Source organism: Rhinatrema bivittatum, chromosome 9 (genome assembly GCF_901001135.1).
Source record: "Rhinatrema bivittatum chromosome 9, aRhiBiv1.1, whole genome shotgun sequence".
NCBI lineage: Eukaryota > Metazoa > Chordata > Amphibia > Gymnophiona > Rhinatrematidae > Rhinatrema > Rhinatrema bivittatum.
The window spans coordinates 132,817,999-132,834,579 of NC_042623.1; the positions used below are offsets into that span (position 1 = coordinate 132,817,999).

Here is a 16,581-nt window from a genome sequence, read left to right on the forward strand (position 1 = left end):
GACATATCCTTCCCTCTCCCTCTACCTCTGCCCCTACCTCTGCCCCTCACCCCTTTGTATCATCACCTTCCCTGTGCCTCCATCCCTCTCTGTCCGTCCCCTGGCACCATCTCCTTACCTCTTCCTCTACCCCTTTCCCTTACCCTAGGCATCAATTTCCCTGTCTTTCTATCCCCTGACATCACTTTCTCTTCCTTCTCCCTCCACTCCCCATGTTAATCACTACCTCTTCCCTTTCTCTTCACCCCTTGGCATCTCTTGCTCTCTTCCTCACTTCGTGGCATTATCGTTCCTCTCCCTCACTCCCTAGCATCATCACCTTCCTTCTCTACTACTCCACCCCACTGACATTAATCTTCCATCTCTCCCACCCCTGGCATCACCTTCTCTTCCTGTTCCCTCTACCCCCTGGCATCACCTTTCTTCAACCTCATTCCCTGGCATCATCACCATCCCTCTCCTTCCACCTTTCCTGCCCACCTCCTTGAATCATCTTCCCTCTCCCTCCACCCTTCTCTTCAAACCCCTGGCATCACCAGCTTCTCTTCTCTCTCCCCCCCACACCCTGTGGCACATTAATTTGTCCCTTTCACTCCACCCCCAATTCTTGAACAGCAAAAGTCGGAGAGCAGGTTTACAAAGTGCTGCTGCTTCCTTCTTTGCCAGCTTCCCTCTGCAATATGAACTGCACAGGGCCAGCAACTCTCAAGTCTCCAGAGCCCTGTGCAGTTTCTGATGCAGGGGAGAGCCAGCAGAGGGAAAGCAGGAACAGCTGCCAATAAATGCTACTGACCCACGCCCCCTGCTGGTGGGAGGACATCTTTGAGGCCAGGAGGGAAACAGGAAATGAGACTGCAGCTGTGGCACACTTGCACTTCAGCCAAGGTCCTCTAGTGTGCTGCAGCACATCGATTGGGAAACACTGGTCTAAACTGTTGAATTAATGGAAAAGCAATTGATAGGCTGCACAAAGCTCCTTTTCATAGTCTCTTGTTTAATCAGACAATTATTTCTCCATAATTAAGGACCTTTGTGTTCAATTTTTAGTTTACTCTGCCTGGTAATTTCAGTGGTATAACAAAACAGTCATGGAAATGCAGAGGAGAAAAATCAGTGTAAAAGTCATTTTTTCATGGATTCTTTTTATTCTAACATTGAAATTCCCAGGCAGAATAAAATAACTGAAAACAAAGGTCCCTATCTATAGTCTGTACTTTGAATTAGTCTTTATTTATGATTCCTTTAAATTCTGCTTGTTATTTCCATGCTTAGTCTGCCAATAAGAAGCCCCGGAAGTCACCAGGTGAGAAGAGTCGCACTGAGCCAGGTGCCAGAGGAGCAGGACGGGGGAGAGCTAATGGCCACCCTCAGCAGAATGGTGAAGGGGATCCAGTCACATTATTTGAAGTAGTGAAAATGGGCAAAAGTGCTATGCAGGTAAGAAACCGCCCCCCCCAAAAAAACAAAAACCTAAAGATGCCTGCTTTTTTCATTTTTTTTAGTTTATCACTATGGAGTCAATTTATTTACTGATGCAAGAAACTAATCTGCTTTTTTAATCTGTGCATTGGTTAATTAATTTCAGTATCCTTATAGTGATCCATAATTCAAAAACCTGCTGAGTGACTAAATTATCTTGGTAACTTTATCTAGATATTTAGTAGCATTTATCCAGATAAAAGTACTGCTGAGTATATCTGAAGAAACTTACTGTGGCAGTTTTAGGCCTGCTATATTTCTGAAGAAATAGACGCTTGAAAAGTCCATACCATCAAAGAAAGGTAATACCAAACTCAGGAGGGTCATCATCAATATGTTAATATCATACATATAAAAATGTTATCATAAAATAGTGCTACTGTTGTCAAAATACAGGAAATACTCCTCCTTGGTTACAGACAATGTCTGCATATAATTTAATCATTTACCAAAATGACAGTCTTTAAAGAGAAACTTTTTTAAAATATTCCTTTGCAAGTAAAAGCAAGTTTGCTTACCATAAATGGTGTTTGTGAAGCTAGCAGGATGAATTAGCCATGCTGTCTGGGACATTCCTCCGGGCGGCCTCGAGGCGGAGCTTCTGTAGCAGTTACAGAGCTTTACTCTGTGTGGCTGCATGCAACTTCCTGCACGGTTCAGTGCCCTATACATCCTCAGTCTGTAACATAACATAACAGATTTGAATGCAACACTCCCCCTCCCCCCACCTCTTCATTGCTAAATGCCTTCTGTCCAGGGAGGGAGGTGGATACGCATGGCTGATTCATCCTGCTATCTATGGAAACACTGTTTACGGTAAGCAAACTTTCTTTTTCCCATCAATATCAGGGCTGAATTAGCCATATTGTTTGGGAGTCCCCAGCTCCTGGGTTGTGCTTCGCCCAACTCGTGTGCTGCTGCCCGTGAAGAGAGATCCCACTGCGAGCCCAACCTGATAATCGTGGACAGCCCTGAGGGCTTCTCTCGCGTGAAGGATGTCAACACTGCGTTTCCCAGCACTGCGTCCACTGACGTCTGCTAGTCAAAACAGTAATGGGCAGTGAAAATGTGCAACGAAGACCACATGGCGGCCTTGCAGATATCCACTAGTGGAATGTTGCTTAGGTGGGCGACTGATGTGGCTACTGTCCTGACCTGATGTGCTTTAACTCCGGTGAGAGCGAGTGGGAACGCTTAGAGTAACAGAATTGGATGGGTGGGGCAATCAGGATCAAGTCAGTGATATCCTCCATGCCTTTCTGCCCAGTGTAGGCCAGCAGTGAGATGGGAGTGTAGGCATAGAAGAGAACCCCCCCCCCCCCTCATCCACAAGCTGAGGAAGGCATCTGGTGCCGATCTGAGGGGGCTCGGAAACAAGGAGCAGAACTTGCGTACTTTCCTGTTGCACTCCGTCACAAAGAGATCCATGATTGGAACCACCCACTGTGTGAAAACTTGGTCCGCTACTCTCTGGTTCAACAACTACTCGTGAGGGTCGAAAATTCTGCTTAGGCAGTCCACACGGGTGTTCGCTATCCCCAGGAGATAGGTGGCCTGTAGGCTGATGGAGTGTTGAGCAGCCCACTCCAGAATGGCTATTGCCTCTTTGCAGAGTTTCCAAGAACTGAACCCTCCTTCTTTGTTGATGTTCAACATGGCCACCTGATTGTCCATGTGGCCCACGACTATCTTCCCCTGAACATGATTCACAAAGCTGCACAGGATGTTTTGGATCGCCTGAAGCTCCAAGAGTCCTCTCCAATGGGGACCACAGGCTCTGTGTCCGCAGATGTTCGATGTGAGCCCACCCCCCTTCCATGAAGTGTCTGTGGTTAGGATGACCTTGTGGGAAGGCGGTTGGAAAGGTGAACCCATTGTGAAAGATCGTGGGCGCAGCCACCACTTTGTCTTTGCGCATGGAGCGAGTCAGGCGGATTGAGCATGACTGGATGTCAATACTGAGTCCACTGCGCCTTTAGACCCCACTGCAAGTGGCACATGTGAAGTCTGATGTGAGGAACCACATAGATGGATGCTGCCATGTGGTCAAGAAGAGTGAAGATTTGAAGAGCCGACTGGTGTTGATGGTAGTGGCCCCTCCTGACTCCAAAACCTTGCTTGGGGTTGGGTGTGGATGGTTGGCTTTGCTGATGTTGGCCCCTGGTTCTGCCCCTGCTGCTGGGTTTGCTGAGGGGGTTGGCACGGTAGCTGGTATGTTGGCCCTCTAAACGGTTGGTAGGAGTGGATCGGTCACCTCTGGAAGCTGGGCTTGAGGTACACAAAGTAGTAATGCTTTGCAGTGGTGGAAGGCTCTGCTGGGGAGGTTAATGATAGGACTGTCGCATTCTGTTCCTTAAGGAGGGGAGAGAGTCTCGCACAACTTGTCCCCGAAGAGGTTGTGGCCCTTGCAAGGGAGGTTCGCCAATTTCTCTTTAATGTCATCCCTGATTGCGCTGACCTGTAGCCAAGCCAGGCGGCGGGCTGCTATGGCTGAGGTGGATGCAATTTATGAAGTTTCGAAGGACTCATAGATTGTCTGCAGGAGAATGTGTAATCCTTCTTCCATGTCTAGAATCGGTTGTAGGAGTCCTCCTGTTGATAGATCAGCACCAAAGAAAGACTTCAGGGACTGGAGGCACTCATAGAGGTACTTGGTGATGTAAAATTGGTGTATTTTCACACCCAGCATGGTGGACGGGAAGGCCTGTCTACCAAACTCATCCAGGTAGCGGTTATCCTTTCCTGGTGACGCACTAGAGTGCAGTCTTGTCTTCGCATGCGTCATGGCCGATTCCACCACAATGGAAGCATGCGGGAGTTGCGGAGAGGAATAGAAAGGAGACTGTCTCTTCGGAAATTCAGGTCTGTTTTCCGCCAGTTCAGCAGGATGGGAAAAGGGGACTGCTAAGATTTCTCTAGCGCTGAGTCGAGGACATTGTGCAAGGGAAGCGCTGTGGGCTCAGCAGGTACCTGGAAGAACTTGAGGATGCCCATAACTTCTGCCCTGGGGTCCGGGACCTTCTTGGTCTCATTGAGCCGCAGACCCACCTTTTCGACAAACTTTGAATAAGAGAAGTCCTCTGCAGAGACAAGGGTTCAGGCAGCTCTTCAGATGGGTTGGAGGGGGGTCCAGTGGAAGACCCTGGTGATGAGGATGGCGAACCCTGTGAGGGTGCGCTGTGCTAGGGGGAGAAGCGAGGGGAAGGAGAACGTTTTTGCTTCAATGGCCTCCCTTTGGCCGGCTGCGTGTCTTACAGAGAAGGGCAACCAAAATGATAAAGGGGCTGGAACAGCTCCCCTATGAGGAAAGGCTGAAGAGGTTAGGGCTGTTTAGCTTTGAGAAGAGACGGCTGAGGGGGGATATGATAGAGGTCTTTAAGGTCATGAGAGGCCTTGAATGAGTAGATGTGAATCGGTTATTTACACTTTCGGATAATAGAAGGACTAGGTGGCATTGCATGAAGTTAGCAAGTAGCACATTTAAGACAGCAGAGAAAATTCTTTTTCACTCAACACACAATTAAGCTCTGGAATTTGTTGCCAGAGGATGTGGTTAGTGCAGTTAGTGTAGCTGGGTTCAAAAAAGGTTTGGATACGTTCTTGGAGGAGAAGTGCATTAACTGTTATTAATCAAGTTTACTTAGGTAATAACCACTGCTATTAATTGCATCAGTAGCAAGGGATCTTCTTGGTGTTTGGGTACTTGCCAGGTTCATGTGGCCTGGTTTGGTCCCTGTTGGAAACAGGATGCTGGGCTTGATGGACCCTTGGTCTGACCCAGCAATTTCTTATGTTCCTCGGGATGGACCTCCCCTGACGATGGACAGGCCAGAGGTGAAGCATGGTCATCAGGGTCCAGGGAGGTGAAAAGCCACGAGAGTACTGCCGAAATCTGGGAGATGGCCTGTTCTGCTGAAGCATATTTGCTGGGCCTTGGAGCAGGTTATGGAGGTTTGCCTCCCCCTTTGGTTGGGGGGCATGGAGGGCCTGGGATGGCAGCCAATGGGATATCTGAATCCGGGCCCTGGGGCTGGTGAGAGATGGGGTGCAGTCTACTGATGGCTCCTGCAGCTGTGGTGATCTCCTCTGTTTGGAGCAGATGTCAGAATACACCTTCAAGGAGGAGGCTGAGGAAGGTTCGGAGTTGGGGTAGTCCGATAAAGCCGCTCTGCCTTTTGCATGCTTGCCACGCTGGTGTTTGTGCGAATGGTGCTTTGCGGAGTCTTTGACGTGGAGCAGGTTGGGCATGAGTCTGATCCAGTTGGTCCCACATCTGAGCATCGGTGCGTCATGCACTGCGTCGTGCGTCTGTACGTGGATGATCTGATGCATGTGTGGGGCGGCTGTGCGTCGGCATTGGTGTCCAGGTATGGTTGACGTGTTTGGGTTCTGCGTCATCCTCTGCGTCACGTCAGGCAGATGGCGGTCCCGCTCCCTTGGTGTCAATGCAGAGGGACTCTTGGCCCGGAAGGCAAGCCCGGGGGCTGGAGTCTTTGGCCATGGGGGTATTGACCCTCTTGGCCTTACCTTGAGGCCCCAGGGAGGAGACCAGTTTCTTTTTCTCCGACCGGGCTGTGCTGGGCCCCGGTGAGGAATGGGACTCCGATGGCGGGGCATAAGAGCCCCCGTAGTCCTCCCAGAATCTGGCCAAATTTTTCGGCTTGCTATCACTGGGCCCGGGGAAACATCCTACTGCAGTCGCGGCAGGATGATTGGTCGTGATCTAGGGCCAGGCAGATGTAGCAATAATTGTGGCCAATATTTAAAGCCAGACAGTCTCGGCCCCGTGGTAGCACTGAAAAGTGCTTTTAAGTTCTTCCTTTTTTGTAGAATGCTGAGAGAGAAGGAGCTCCACATGTGATCGGCAGCACGGAAGAGACAGACTGAGGATGTAGAGGGCGCTGAACCTCACGGGACGTTGCATGCAGCCATACAGGGCAAAGCTGTGTAACGTTTTACAGAAGCTCCACCTCAAGGTTACCCAGAGGGATGTCCCAGATAGCATGGTTAATTCAGTGCTGCTATCCATGGGAAAAAAAATCCAAATATGCTTCCAAAACTGCTTATGAATAAAGAATAGAAAATGATCAGGATTACTGGTGATCCATAGTAACATAATAAATGAAGTAGATAAAGACCAGAATGGTCCATCCAGTCAGCCCAGCAAGTTGTGTAAGGTACTAACTGCTGTTCCATGCTGGTTACTTCCAGGCCAAAGGGTAGTAACTGTTGCTCTGTGCAGGTTACATCCATACTTAGCTTCTTGTGCTGATGGGATCCATTGCTTGATTCTTTTTGGACATTTATTTTATTTTATTTATTTATTTATTTTTATATACCTGTGTTCAATTTGCATATCACATCGGTTTACATATAACTTCATATTGGATTACATATAATTTCACATTAGTTTATGTATAACTTACAAATAACTTATAAGGTGCATAACTTACAAGGTGCATGAAGTTAAGCATTTCCTTTTGTTTGGTTCAGAGAGCACTAGAGGTAGTAAAGTGAGGAGTAACAGTAACATGATTAAATGATGATTGTAAAAGTTAAACATTTAAATAATATTTGTGGTCATGGTAAACAGTATGGTAGTAATAGTAATAGAAGCAGTAGGGGAGGAGTAACAGCATGATTAAATGGAGGTGGTAATAGGAATAAACAGTTAAATAGCATTTGTGATCATTGTAAACAATATGGTAGTAAGAGTGGTAAACAGTAAATAGCATTTGTAATCGTAATATATGGTAAATATACAGTATAGATTAAATATACAGTATACATCAGATGAAAAACCAGAACGAAGCTTTAAAGTTTGCTGTATTCTCACCATGAAAGTATCTTGGATCCTCATTGATCCTGAACATTTTAGATTCTTCAATCATTATAAACTTTAAAGTAATATTTAGACATTTTATTTGCAACAAAATAATTAAAAAAGCTTATTTTTTTTCTATTCAAAGACTGTCTTTTGGTAAATGATTGTGTGTGCAAATATCCATAACTACTAAGGTGAACGTTTGTTTCTTGTGTTTTGACATCGGTAGTAGTATTTCATGATACCATTTATATATGCATGACTTTCACATAGCTGAATTTGATACAGCTATTTATCTGGCCAGATTTACTTCAGTAACTTGGCCAGATAAATAGCTGTATCAATAGAACTATACCTTAGGATTGCCCCAGCATTATGTGTTTTTACCTAGGTAAATGTTAGGTGAGCAGTGATTTGCCCAGACAAAATTTAGCTATGGAGTGGGGAAAAATGTAAACTTTGAGGTTTGTCAGGTTAAATCCTAAAGTTATCCAGACAAATCCTTTGAATATTATCCTCTTCTTTCTAGAACTGACAGACCCACATGTTCTCGCTCTAGTTTACACAATACAGTCAGCTCATTCCAATACATTTCTGTTTGCAGTCATTGCATCAGTCATGATCAAGTAGTCAGTTTCGTGATCTTTATTTCATGTATAGGGAGAATTATATGTATTTCACTATGCCTATTTTGTTAAAATGGGTACACTTCTTTAGAAACGGATAAGTATTGTGAAATCTAACAGGAAACAGTCAAAGGAGTGAGATCATATATTTTACTTATGACTGCTTAGTGATCATGTAAAAGTATATTCCTGCTTATCGACAGAGAAATCAACCATATCTCATGGGTGATGTAATCCTACTGGATCAACATGGCCTCTGGTGCTCAGAAAGTTTTTTCTGAGCATGCATGGGTGTTCCCATGCATGAACGCTTCTTCATGAGCACCTCAATCTTTTTTCCTTTGAGTTAACACGTGGTCGTGTTTCACAGACTATTTTTGACCTTTTGCATTTTGCCTCCAATTTGTAATTTTGCACATCAGTGATTTTGATGCTGCCTCCTCAGCTTATCCCAGGACAAGCAGGATGCTAGTCCTCACATAGGATCCTCAGCCAGGGCCTTCAGGACTCTTTCGACCACTGATTCCATCTCTTCCACCGAGATCTTCTCCCACTTCTCCTTCCAGGGGAGCACCATAAGACTCATGGGAAGACAAGCATACTGATTCTTCGTCGGAAAGCTTCATGTCTGACCCTTCTCCTCCGGAAGACAGGAAGAAATATCCACCAGAGGACTTGTCCTTCACCAATTTCATAAAGAACATGGCAGACACAATGCCATTCAACTTAGTGTCTGAGGAAGACACAAGACAGCAGACTTTAGAAGTCTTACAGTTCATGGATGCCCCAAAAGAGGTCCTGGCCATTCCTGTCCATGAGGTACTTCTGGAGTTGCAACATAGACTCTGGGAAAATCCATGCTCTGTTCCACCTATTTATAAGAGTGGACTCCACCTATCTTGTTCAACATGTTCCTGGTTACCAGAAGTCACAGTTACCACATCAATCTGTTGTGATTGAGTCGGCTCAAAAGAAGTCAAAAAGAGTACGACCTCACTCCTCCACTCCACCTGGAAAAGACCATAGATTCCTAGACTCTTTGGGGAGAAAAGTATTCCAAGGAGCTATATGCAACTCAAGGATAATGTCCTATCAACTTTATATGACGCAATACCAAAGGAATCTGTGGAAGCAGATGCAGGAACTTTCCAACTCCCTACCTCAACAGTACCAGGAGGCAGCTCAGGCTATAATACACAAAGGACTGGAAGCTGGAAAGCACGAAGTCCGAGCTGCCTACGACAACTTCGAAACAACTTCAAGGGTGGCAGCCTCAGGAATCAGTGCACGTCGCTGGGCATGGTTAAAAGCCTCTGACCTTAGGCCTGAGGTACAAGAGAAGCTGGTGGATCTGCCCTGCGTAGGTGACAACCTCTTTGGGTCGAAAGTTCAAGATACAGTGGCCCAACTAAAGGAACACAGGGAGAAATTGTGCCAACTGTTGTCAGTTCCGCAAGACTCCTCTTCATCAATGTCTTGCCGTCCACCAAGGAAAGACACTAGAAAACCTTTCTACAGGCAGAGACGATATTCTCCACCAGCAACCAGGGGTAGATCTTCTCGTCCGCAGCAAAGATCTCAACCCAGACAACCTAGAGCCGCAAGGCCGCCTCCACCACCGCAGACTGGACCGGCTGCAGGTTTTTCAGGCCACCACCAGAGACCAAAGCCATCTCTACAATCCAAAACCGAACCTGCCAGTAGGAGGCCGAGTTTCCTCCTTCTAGAACCATTGGTTACAGGTAACAGACCAATGGGTACTCTCAATAATATCTCGAGGTTACCAACTCAATTTCCTCTCAACTCCAAGAGACTCTCCTCCAAAGCCTCTTTTGTTACACGAAACTCACATAATTCATCTACAAGCAGAATTATCCACCCTTCTGAGAGCCAGAGCTGTAGAACCGGTGCCCCAGACTCAGCAGGGCAGAGGATTCTACTCCCGTTATTTCCTCATTCCAAAGAAAACCGGAGGCCTACGTCCCATCCCAGACCTCAGATATCTCAACAAATTTCTAAAGAAAGAAAAGTTCAGGATGGTTTCTCTAGGCACCATGCTTCCCCTTCTTCAAACAGGAGATTGGCTTTGTTCTCTGGATCTACAAGTCGCTTACGCTCACATTCCAATATTCCCTCCTCATCGCAAGTATCTGTGCTTCCTGGTGGGTCATCAACATTTCCAGTACAGAGTACTACCATTCGGACTTTCCTCAGCTCCCACAGTGATCACGAAATGCCTGGCAGTAGCAGCAGCACACTTATACAAGGAAAGTGTTCAAGTTTTCTCCTATCTGGACGACTGGCTCATCAGAAGTCAATCTCAACAAGGAGCTCTGGCTTCTCTCAGCCAAACAATTACTCTGCTTCACTCGATGGGGTTTCTCATCAATTACCAAAAGTCCCATCTCATACCATCTAATCTGCTTCAATTCATCGGAGCAGAATTGAACACATCCTTTCAAGAGCTTTCCTACCCGAGGATCGGGCAGAAACACTCTCCCTATTGGAAAACTTGCTACACTCGCAGAAACAAGCGACAGCTCATCAGTTTCTCACTTTACTAGGCCACATGGCCTCCACAGTTCATGTCACTCCTATGGCAAGACTAGCCATGAGAATAACCCAATGGACATTAAGGTCACAATGGATCCAAGCCATTCAACCACTGTCTACTCCAATTCAAGTAACCCACCAACTACGTTCTTCTCGCCTTTGGTGGATCAACAGAGACAACTTGTGCAAGGGCCTACCCTTCCAGCAACCAGTCCCACAGATAACTTTAACTACAGATGCATCCACCTTAGGTTGGGGAGCTCACATAGACAATCTCCAAACCCAGGGTACTTGGACAAAACTCGAAGCAACATTTCAAATCAATTTCCTGGAACTTCGAGCTATACGTTATGCTCTGCATGCGTTCAAGGACTGCCTTTCACACAGGACTGTTCTGATTCAAACAGACAATACAGTAGCCATGTGGTACCTGAACAAACAGGGAGCTACGGGCTCGTATCTCCTTTGTTAAGAAGCCGCACAGATTTGGGACTGGGCCCTGACACATTCCATATTTCTCCGGGCAACTTATCTAGCAGGCATCCACAACGTAGTTGCAGATCGCCTCAGTCGTCAGTTCCAACCACACGAGTGGTCCCTGGATCCCTTACTAGCGACCAGGATATTCCAGCATTGGGGACAACCAACAGTAGACCTCTTTGCATCACACCTGAATCACAGAGTGGACAGATTCTGCTCTCTGCACAGGCAGAAACACCAGCCAGCCAAGGACGCCTTTGCTCACCCTTGGAACTCAGGCCTTCTATACGTGTATCCTCCAATACCGCTCATAACCAAAACTCTAGTGAAGCTACAACAGGACAAGGGGTCCATGTTACTCATAGCCCCATATTGGCCTCAACAAGTATGGTTTCCCATACTTCTAGACCTCTCGATCAGAGAACCAATTTGCCTGGGTGTAGCTCCCACTGTCATAACTCAGGATCAGGGTCGGTTGCACCATCCCAACCTTCAGTCCCTATCCCTGACAGCATGGATGTTGAAAGCTTGATCTTACAACCACTCAATCTTTCAACCAATGTCTCTCAAGTGCTTATAGCTTCACGTAAACCTTCAACACGAAAGAAATATTCTTCAAAATGGAAAAGGTTTACTTTGTGGTGCGCGCAAAAGAACATAGACCCTTTCTCCTGCCCCACACCTTCTCTGCTAGATTATTTATGTCATCTTTCAGACTCTGGTCTCCAGACCTCATCTGTAAGAGTACACTTAAGTGCAATCTCAGTTTACCATAACAAGATGGGAGATGCACCAATATCCATACAACCTCTTGTCAGCAGGTTTATGAGAGGTTGAACTTATCTTAAACCACCAATTCGTCCACCTATCACAGAATGGGACCTGAATCTGGTCTTAACAAGGCTCATGCATTCTCCTTTTGAACCCATGACTTCCTGTGATCTTAAATTTCTCACATGGAAGACTATCTTCCTCATAGCTATTACATCTGCTAGAAGGGTTAGTGAGTTACAAGCACTTGTCACATACTCACCTTATACAAAATTCCTACATGACAGAGTGGTTCTCCGTACACATCCAAAATTCCTCCCCAAAGTAGTTACGGAATTCCACTTGAACCAATCCATAGTTTTGCCCACATTCTTTCCAAGACCTCATTCTCACCAAGGGGAACGGGCCTTACATACCTTGGACTGTAAACGTGCACTAGCATATTACTTAGACCGCACTGCAGTCCACAGGAAATCCACTCAACTCTTTGTTTCTTTTGATCCAAACAAACCGGGTAATTTAGTGGGCAAACACACTCTCTCCAACTGGCTAGCAGATTGCATAGAGTTCTGCTATGAAAAAGCAGTCCTTCCTCTCCAAGGGCGAGTAAAGGCGCATTCAGTAAGAGCAATGTCAACCTCAGTAGCACACTATCGTTCAGTGCCAATTCTTGACATGTGTAAAGCAGCAACATGGAGTTCTCTTCACACCTTTGCAGCTCATTACTGGTTGGACAAGATTCAGCCTACGGACAATCTCTGTCTTAAAGAACTTGTTTCCAGCATAATCCCAACTCCTTCTACATCCAACCTGCTGTGATTTTTGGCTGCCTCATTTTTACCACCAATACTGCAATGTTGCTTCACTACAAAATGACTCGGCCTCTAGCTTGCTAATCACCCATATGTGAGGACTAGCATCCTGCTTGTCCTGGGATAAAGCAAAATTGCTTACCTTGTAATAGGTGTTATCCCAGGACAGCAGGATGTGGTCCTCACGAAACCCACCCGCCACCCTGGGGAGTTGGATCAGATATGTTTTATTTTATTTTTTGCTACATACGAGACTGAAGGGAGACCCCTGTGCCTGAGAATATCATGGCATGCTGGGCATGCTCAGAGTGCCAGTCAAAAGTTTCTAGAAACTTTGACAAAGTTTTCCACAGTAGGGCTTCATCAATGACGTCACCCATATGTGAGGACTACATCCTGCTGTCCTGGGATAACACCTATTACAAGGTAAGCAATTTTGCTTTCTCAGTAGAACTTTAGAGTTCTAATAAAAAAAAAAAAAAATGGAAAAATTCAAGGCTAAAAGGCCTACAGTTCGTGGGTCTAAGGCCTGCAGCTGTGGGTGCTGCATGTCAGATGCCCACGCTGTCCATTATCACCATTGGAGCTTGGATTATGACTCTACTGTATGCCTCAGTGGTGGCCAGATATCCCCACAGGTGCAACAATGCTGTGCCTGGAAGGTGGAAGGCTCTTTAGGGTAAGACCCTAAAAATTGTGAGGATGGGCAGTAGTGCTGCTCCAGTTTATGGAGCGAATCATCTTTATGCTCCTGGCATCATCAGATGCATCAGTTGTGCTGGGACTCCACATCTTCATACTCCCGCAAGCCTGTTGGGAAGGAGTTTTCTCCCAAATTTCTCCCTCTCCCTCAAAGCTCTGGTACCCATATCCATCTCAGCTCAGGGGTTGAGTGAAGTGTATAAACAGCTGTTCAGAAGAACACCTAAGCAGTGAGAAGGATCCCCTTCAGGGCCATTTTCCATATTGGGGTGGACCTGACCTTGACACATGAGAGTTTATCCTCTTGGTGAAGGTACGTAAGAATATAAAAATTTGCCATTCTGGGTCAGACTGCAGATCAATCAAGCCTGTATCATGTTTCCAACAGTGACCAATCCAGGTCACAAGTACTTGGCAAGATACCATTCGGTAAGTAGATCCCATGCTGCTATCGTGCAGTGATAAGCAGTGACTATTTCTTATGTTTACTTGGTTAATAAGTTTGACTTCTCCAAGAACTTCTCCAAACCTTTTCTAAAGCCATCTATAATAACTGCCTTAACCATATCCTCTGGTAATGAATTCTAGAGATTGTGTTAAGTGAGAGAGAAGTTTCTCTGATTTTGTTTTGAATGTGATACTTGCAAACTTCAAGGCATGCCCCTTATTCTTTGTGTTTTTGAAAGAATAAATAACCAATTTATATTTACCTATTCTATTCCACTCATGATTTTGTAGATCTCTATCATATTCCCCTTTCAGCCATCTCTTTCCAAGCTGAAAAGCCCTAACCTCTTTAGCCTTTCCGTGTAGGGGAATTTTTCCATCCCCTTTATCTTTTTGGTCACCTTCTCTATACCTTTTTCAGTTAAGCTATATCTTTTTTTTTAGATGCGACACCCAGAACTGCACACAGTACTGTAGCTGTGACCTTATCATAGAGTGATACCAGAGGCATTATGAATTCCATGTTTTATTCTCCATTCCTTTCCCATTAATGCTTAACATTCACATTGCTTTTGTGACTACCACTGAACAGAGGATTTCAAATTATTGTCCACCAGGATTCCCAGGTCCTTTTCCTAGGTGATAACTCCTAATTTGGAACCTATCATCAATCTGTGATTTAACAATTTGGAATAATTTTTTCGTGTTTGCAGATTTCATCACTTTGCTTGTTCCCTTTCCATTTCATTTATAAATATATTATAAAGCACTGGTCCCAGTACAGATCCCTGAGGCACTCCACTGTTTACCCTTCTCTGCTGAGAAAACTGAGAATTTAGTCCTACTGTTTCCTTTCCATAGTGAAATTGAACGTTGACAAGGAACATTGTATGAAGAGAGATGGAAAATGGCAGAAATATTAAATACTTTAGTTCGGTATTCAGTAAGAAGACTCTAGAAAAGGAATATTACTGGTTGACAAGACTGTAGATGGAGGTGGGATAGATGAAACTCCGTTTAGAGAAGAGAATGTATGAAAAGAGCTAGGAAAACTGAAAGTGGACAAGGCCATGGGGCCGGATGAGGTACATCCCAGGATACTAAGGAAGCTCAGAGATGGTGCTGGCGGGACTGCTGAAAGACCTATTTAATAGATCCCTGGAAACGGGAGTGATGCCACGTGATTGAAGAAGTGGTGGTGGTGGTCCTGATTCACAAGAATGGTGGTAGAGAGGAGGCTGGAAATTAGAGGCTGATTAGCCTCACCTTGGTGGTGGGAAAAATAGTGGAGACTCTTGTTGAAGGTAGTGAACTGTGTAACTGGATTGCTGGACCTGAGGCAGCATGGATTCACCAGGGGAAGGACCTGTCAGACAAATTTGATAGACTTTTGATTGGGTGACTAGAGAATAGGATCAGTGAAGAGTGCACAATGTGATTTACTTAGATTTCAGCAAAGTTTTCTTAGCGTCCAGTCAGATGCATCCAAAACAAGTGGGCTATGCACTCCTACCAGCAGATGGAGACTGAGCAAACTGATGTCACAGTACATATACCCCTGTCGTGACCTCAGCCCGACAGTATTCTCTTCTCCAGCAGGTGGTGGATGTATATTTTCCCCACTAAGGATTGCTTCAATTTTAAGGAGAATTAAGGAAGAAAATTACCGCCTTGCTCTCCTACGGTGATACCAAATGGCCCTCCCCCAGCTGAGATTTCCTGAGGTGATTTCTGTCGTCACTCAGAGGTGTGCCTTGGCCTGGTTTCTAGTTTTCCAGTTAAGGCTGAGCTCTGGTAAGTTTAAAAAAAACAAACAAAAAACACTCTACAGAGACTTAGCGGGAAGTTTACTTACAGGGCTTCCTGCTCCCTCCAGTCTCCATGCTCTGCGTGCTGTTCAGACTTTCTTCCCGCTCCAATGTTAATCCCGCTCCATGGGAGATCGCGGGATGAGGGAGCCTGGTGGGTTGAGCAGTCTCTCTAGGCTAGGCCCCACTTCGAGGCTTTTGCTGCGTGCTTTGTGCTTGGCTGCAATGGCTTTTCATGCGCTTTATTAGGCTATCCTCTACAGGCTTATTGGTTCAGTATGTGTCTCTCTCTGTGCACTCAAGTTTTTGGGCATACAGTAAAGCCTTATCCTTTGAGCGCCCACATTAAGCGCCACTTAGTGGTGGCGCGCTTATGTCATCACACATCTGGCACTGTGTGTGTTCTTTTTTGTGCATCTTCCTATTGGCCGCCTGGGTGATCGCCTAGGTGTGGGCGCATAAATATTGGGTGCATAACCTTCTAGGCGCATTGTTGAGCACCTAGGTGGGCTCGTATAACTATTGGATACACATCTTTTTGGGCACCTAATTAAGCACATATATCAACAATTTTTCCAGGAGTTACAATCTTCTCCTCAGGTGCAGTCCTCTGTTCCGTCTCATGCTCCTAGTGCAGAGGTAGAGGTGAGCACCTTACCTGGACCTTGGGCTCCGTGCCAGAGTTATCCCCAAGCGACAGCAGCTCCTCCGGCTGGCGATCTGGACGTCACAGATGATACCAATCCTTCCTCTCTTGAGGATGGGAAAATCCTACCTGGATTGGAACCTTATAGAGCTATATTGTGGTTCTTTCACAGAGATGAACTGCCAGCCTTGATTTCCCAGACCTTGACTATGCTTGGAGTTCCTGGGGCTGATCCTGTTTCTGAGCCAAGGAAAAATCCTATTTTGGTTTTCTTGCGTAAAGCCTCTTTTTTTTTTTTTTTTTCCCCCCTGTGTCGGAAGCCATTCAAGAATTGACCTCATGCTTCACCTAGATAGGATTCTAGACAGTGCTGGGGGAGGAGCGGCTGTCTTGGTATATGTGGGCATCAGCGATATAGGAAAATGTAGGAGGA

At 45.8% G+C, this 16,581-nt stretch overlaps 1 protein-coding gene across 2 annotated transcripts in view; it reads left to right on the top strand.

The window, feature by feature from the left end:
• Window positions 1-16,581, top strand: part of STAG1 (stromal antigen 1) — an 815,655-nt gene that overhangs the window by 52,004 nt on the left and 747,070 nt on the right. Inside the window, exon 2 of one of the 2 annotated variants that reach the window (XM_029617274.1) lies at window positions 1,273-1,437. In XM_029617274.1, the coding sequence (XP_029473134.1) occupies window positions 1,417-1,437 (21 nt within the window). In that variant the 5' untranslated portion in view covers window positions 1,273-1,416. Of the gene's footprint in view, window positions 1-1,272; window positions 1,438-16,581 lie in introns of those variants that run through there. The other variant, XM_029617273.1, reaches the window with a different exon arrangement.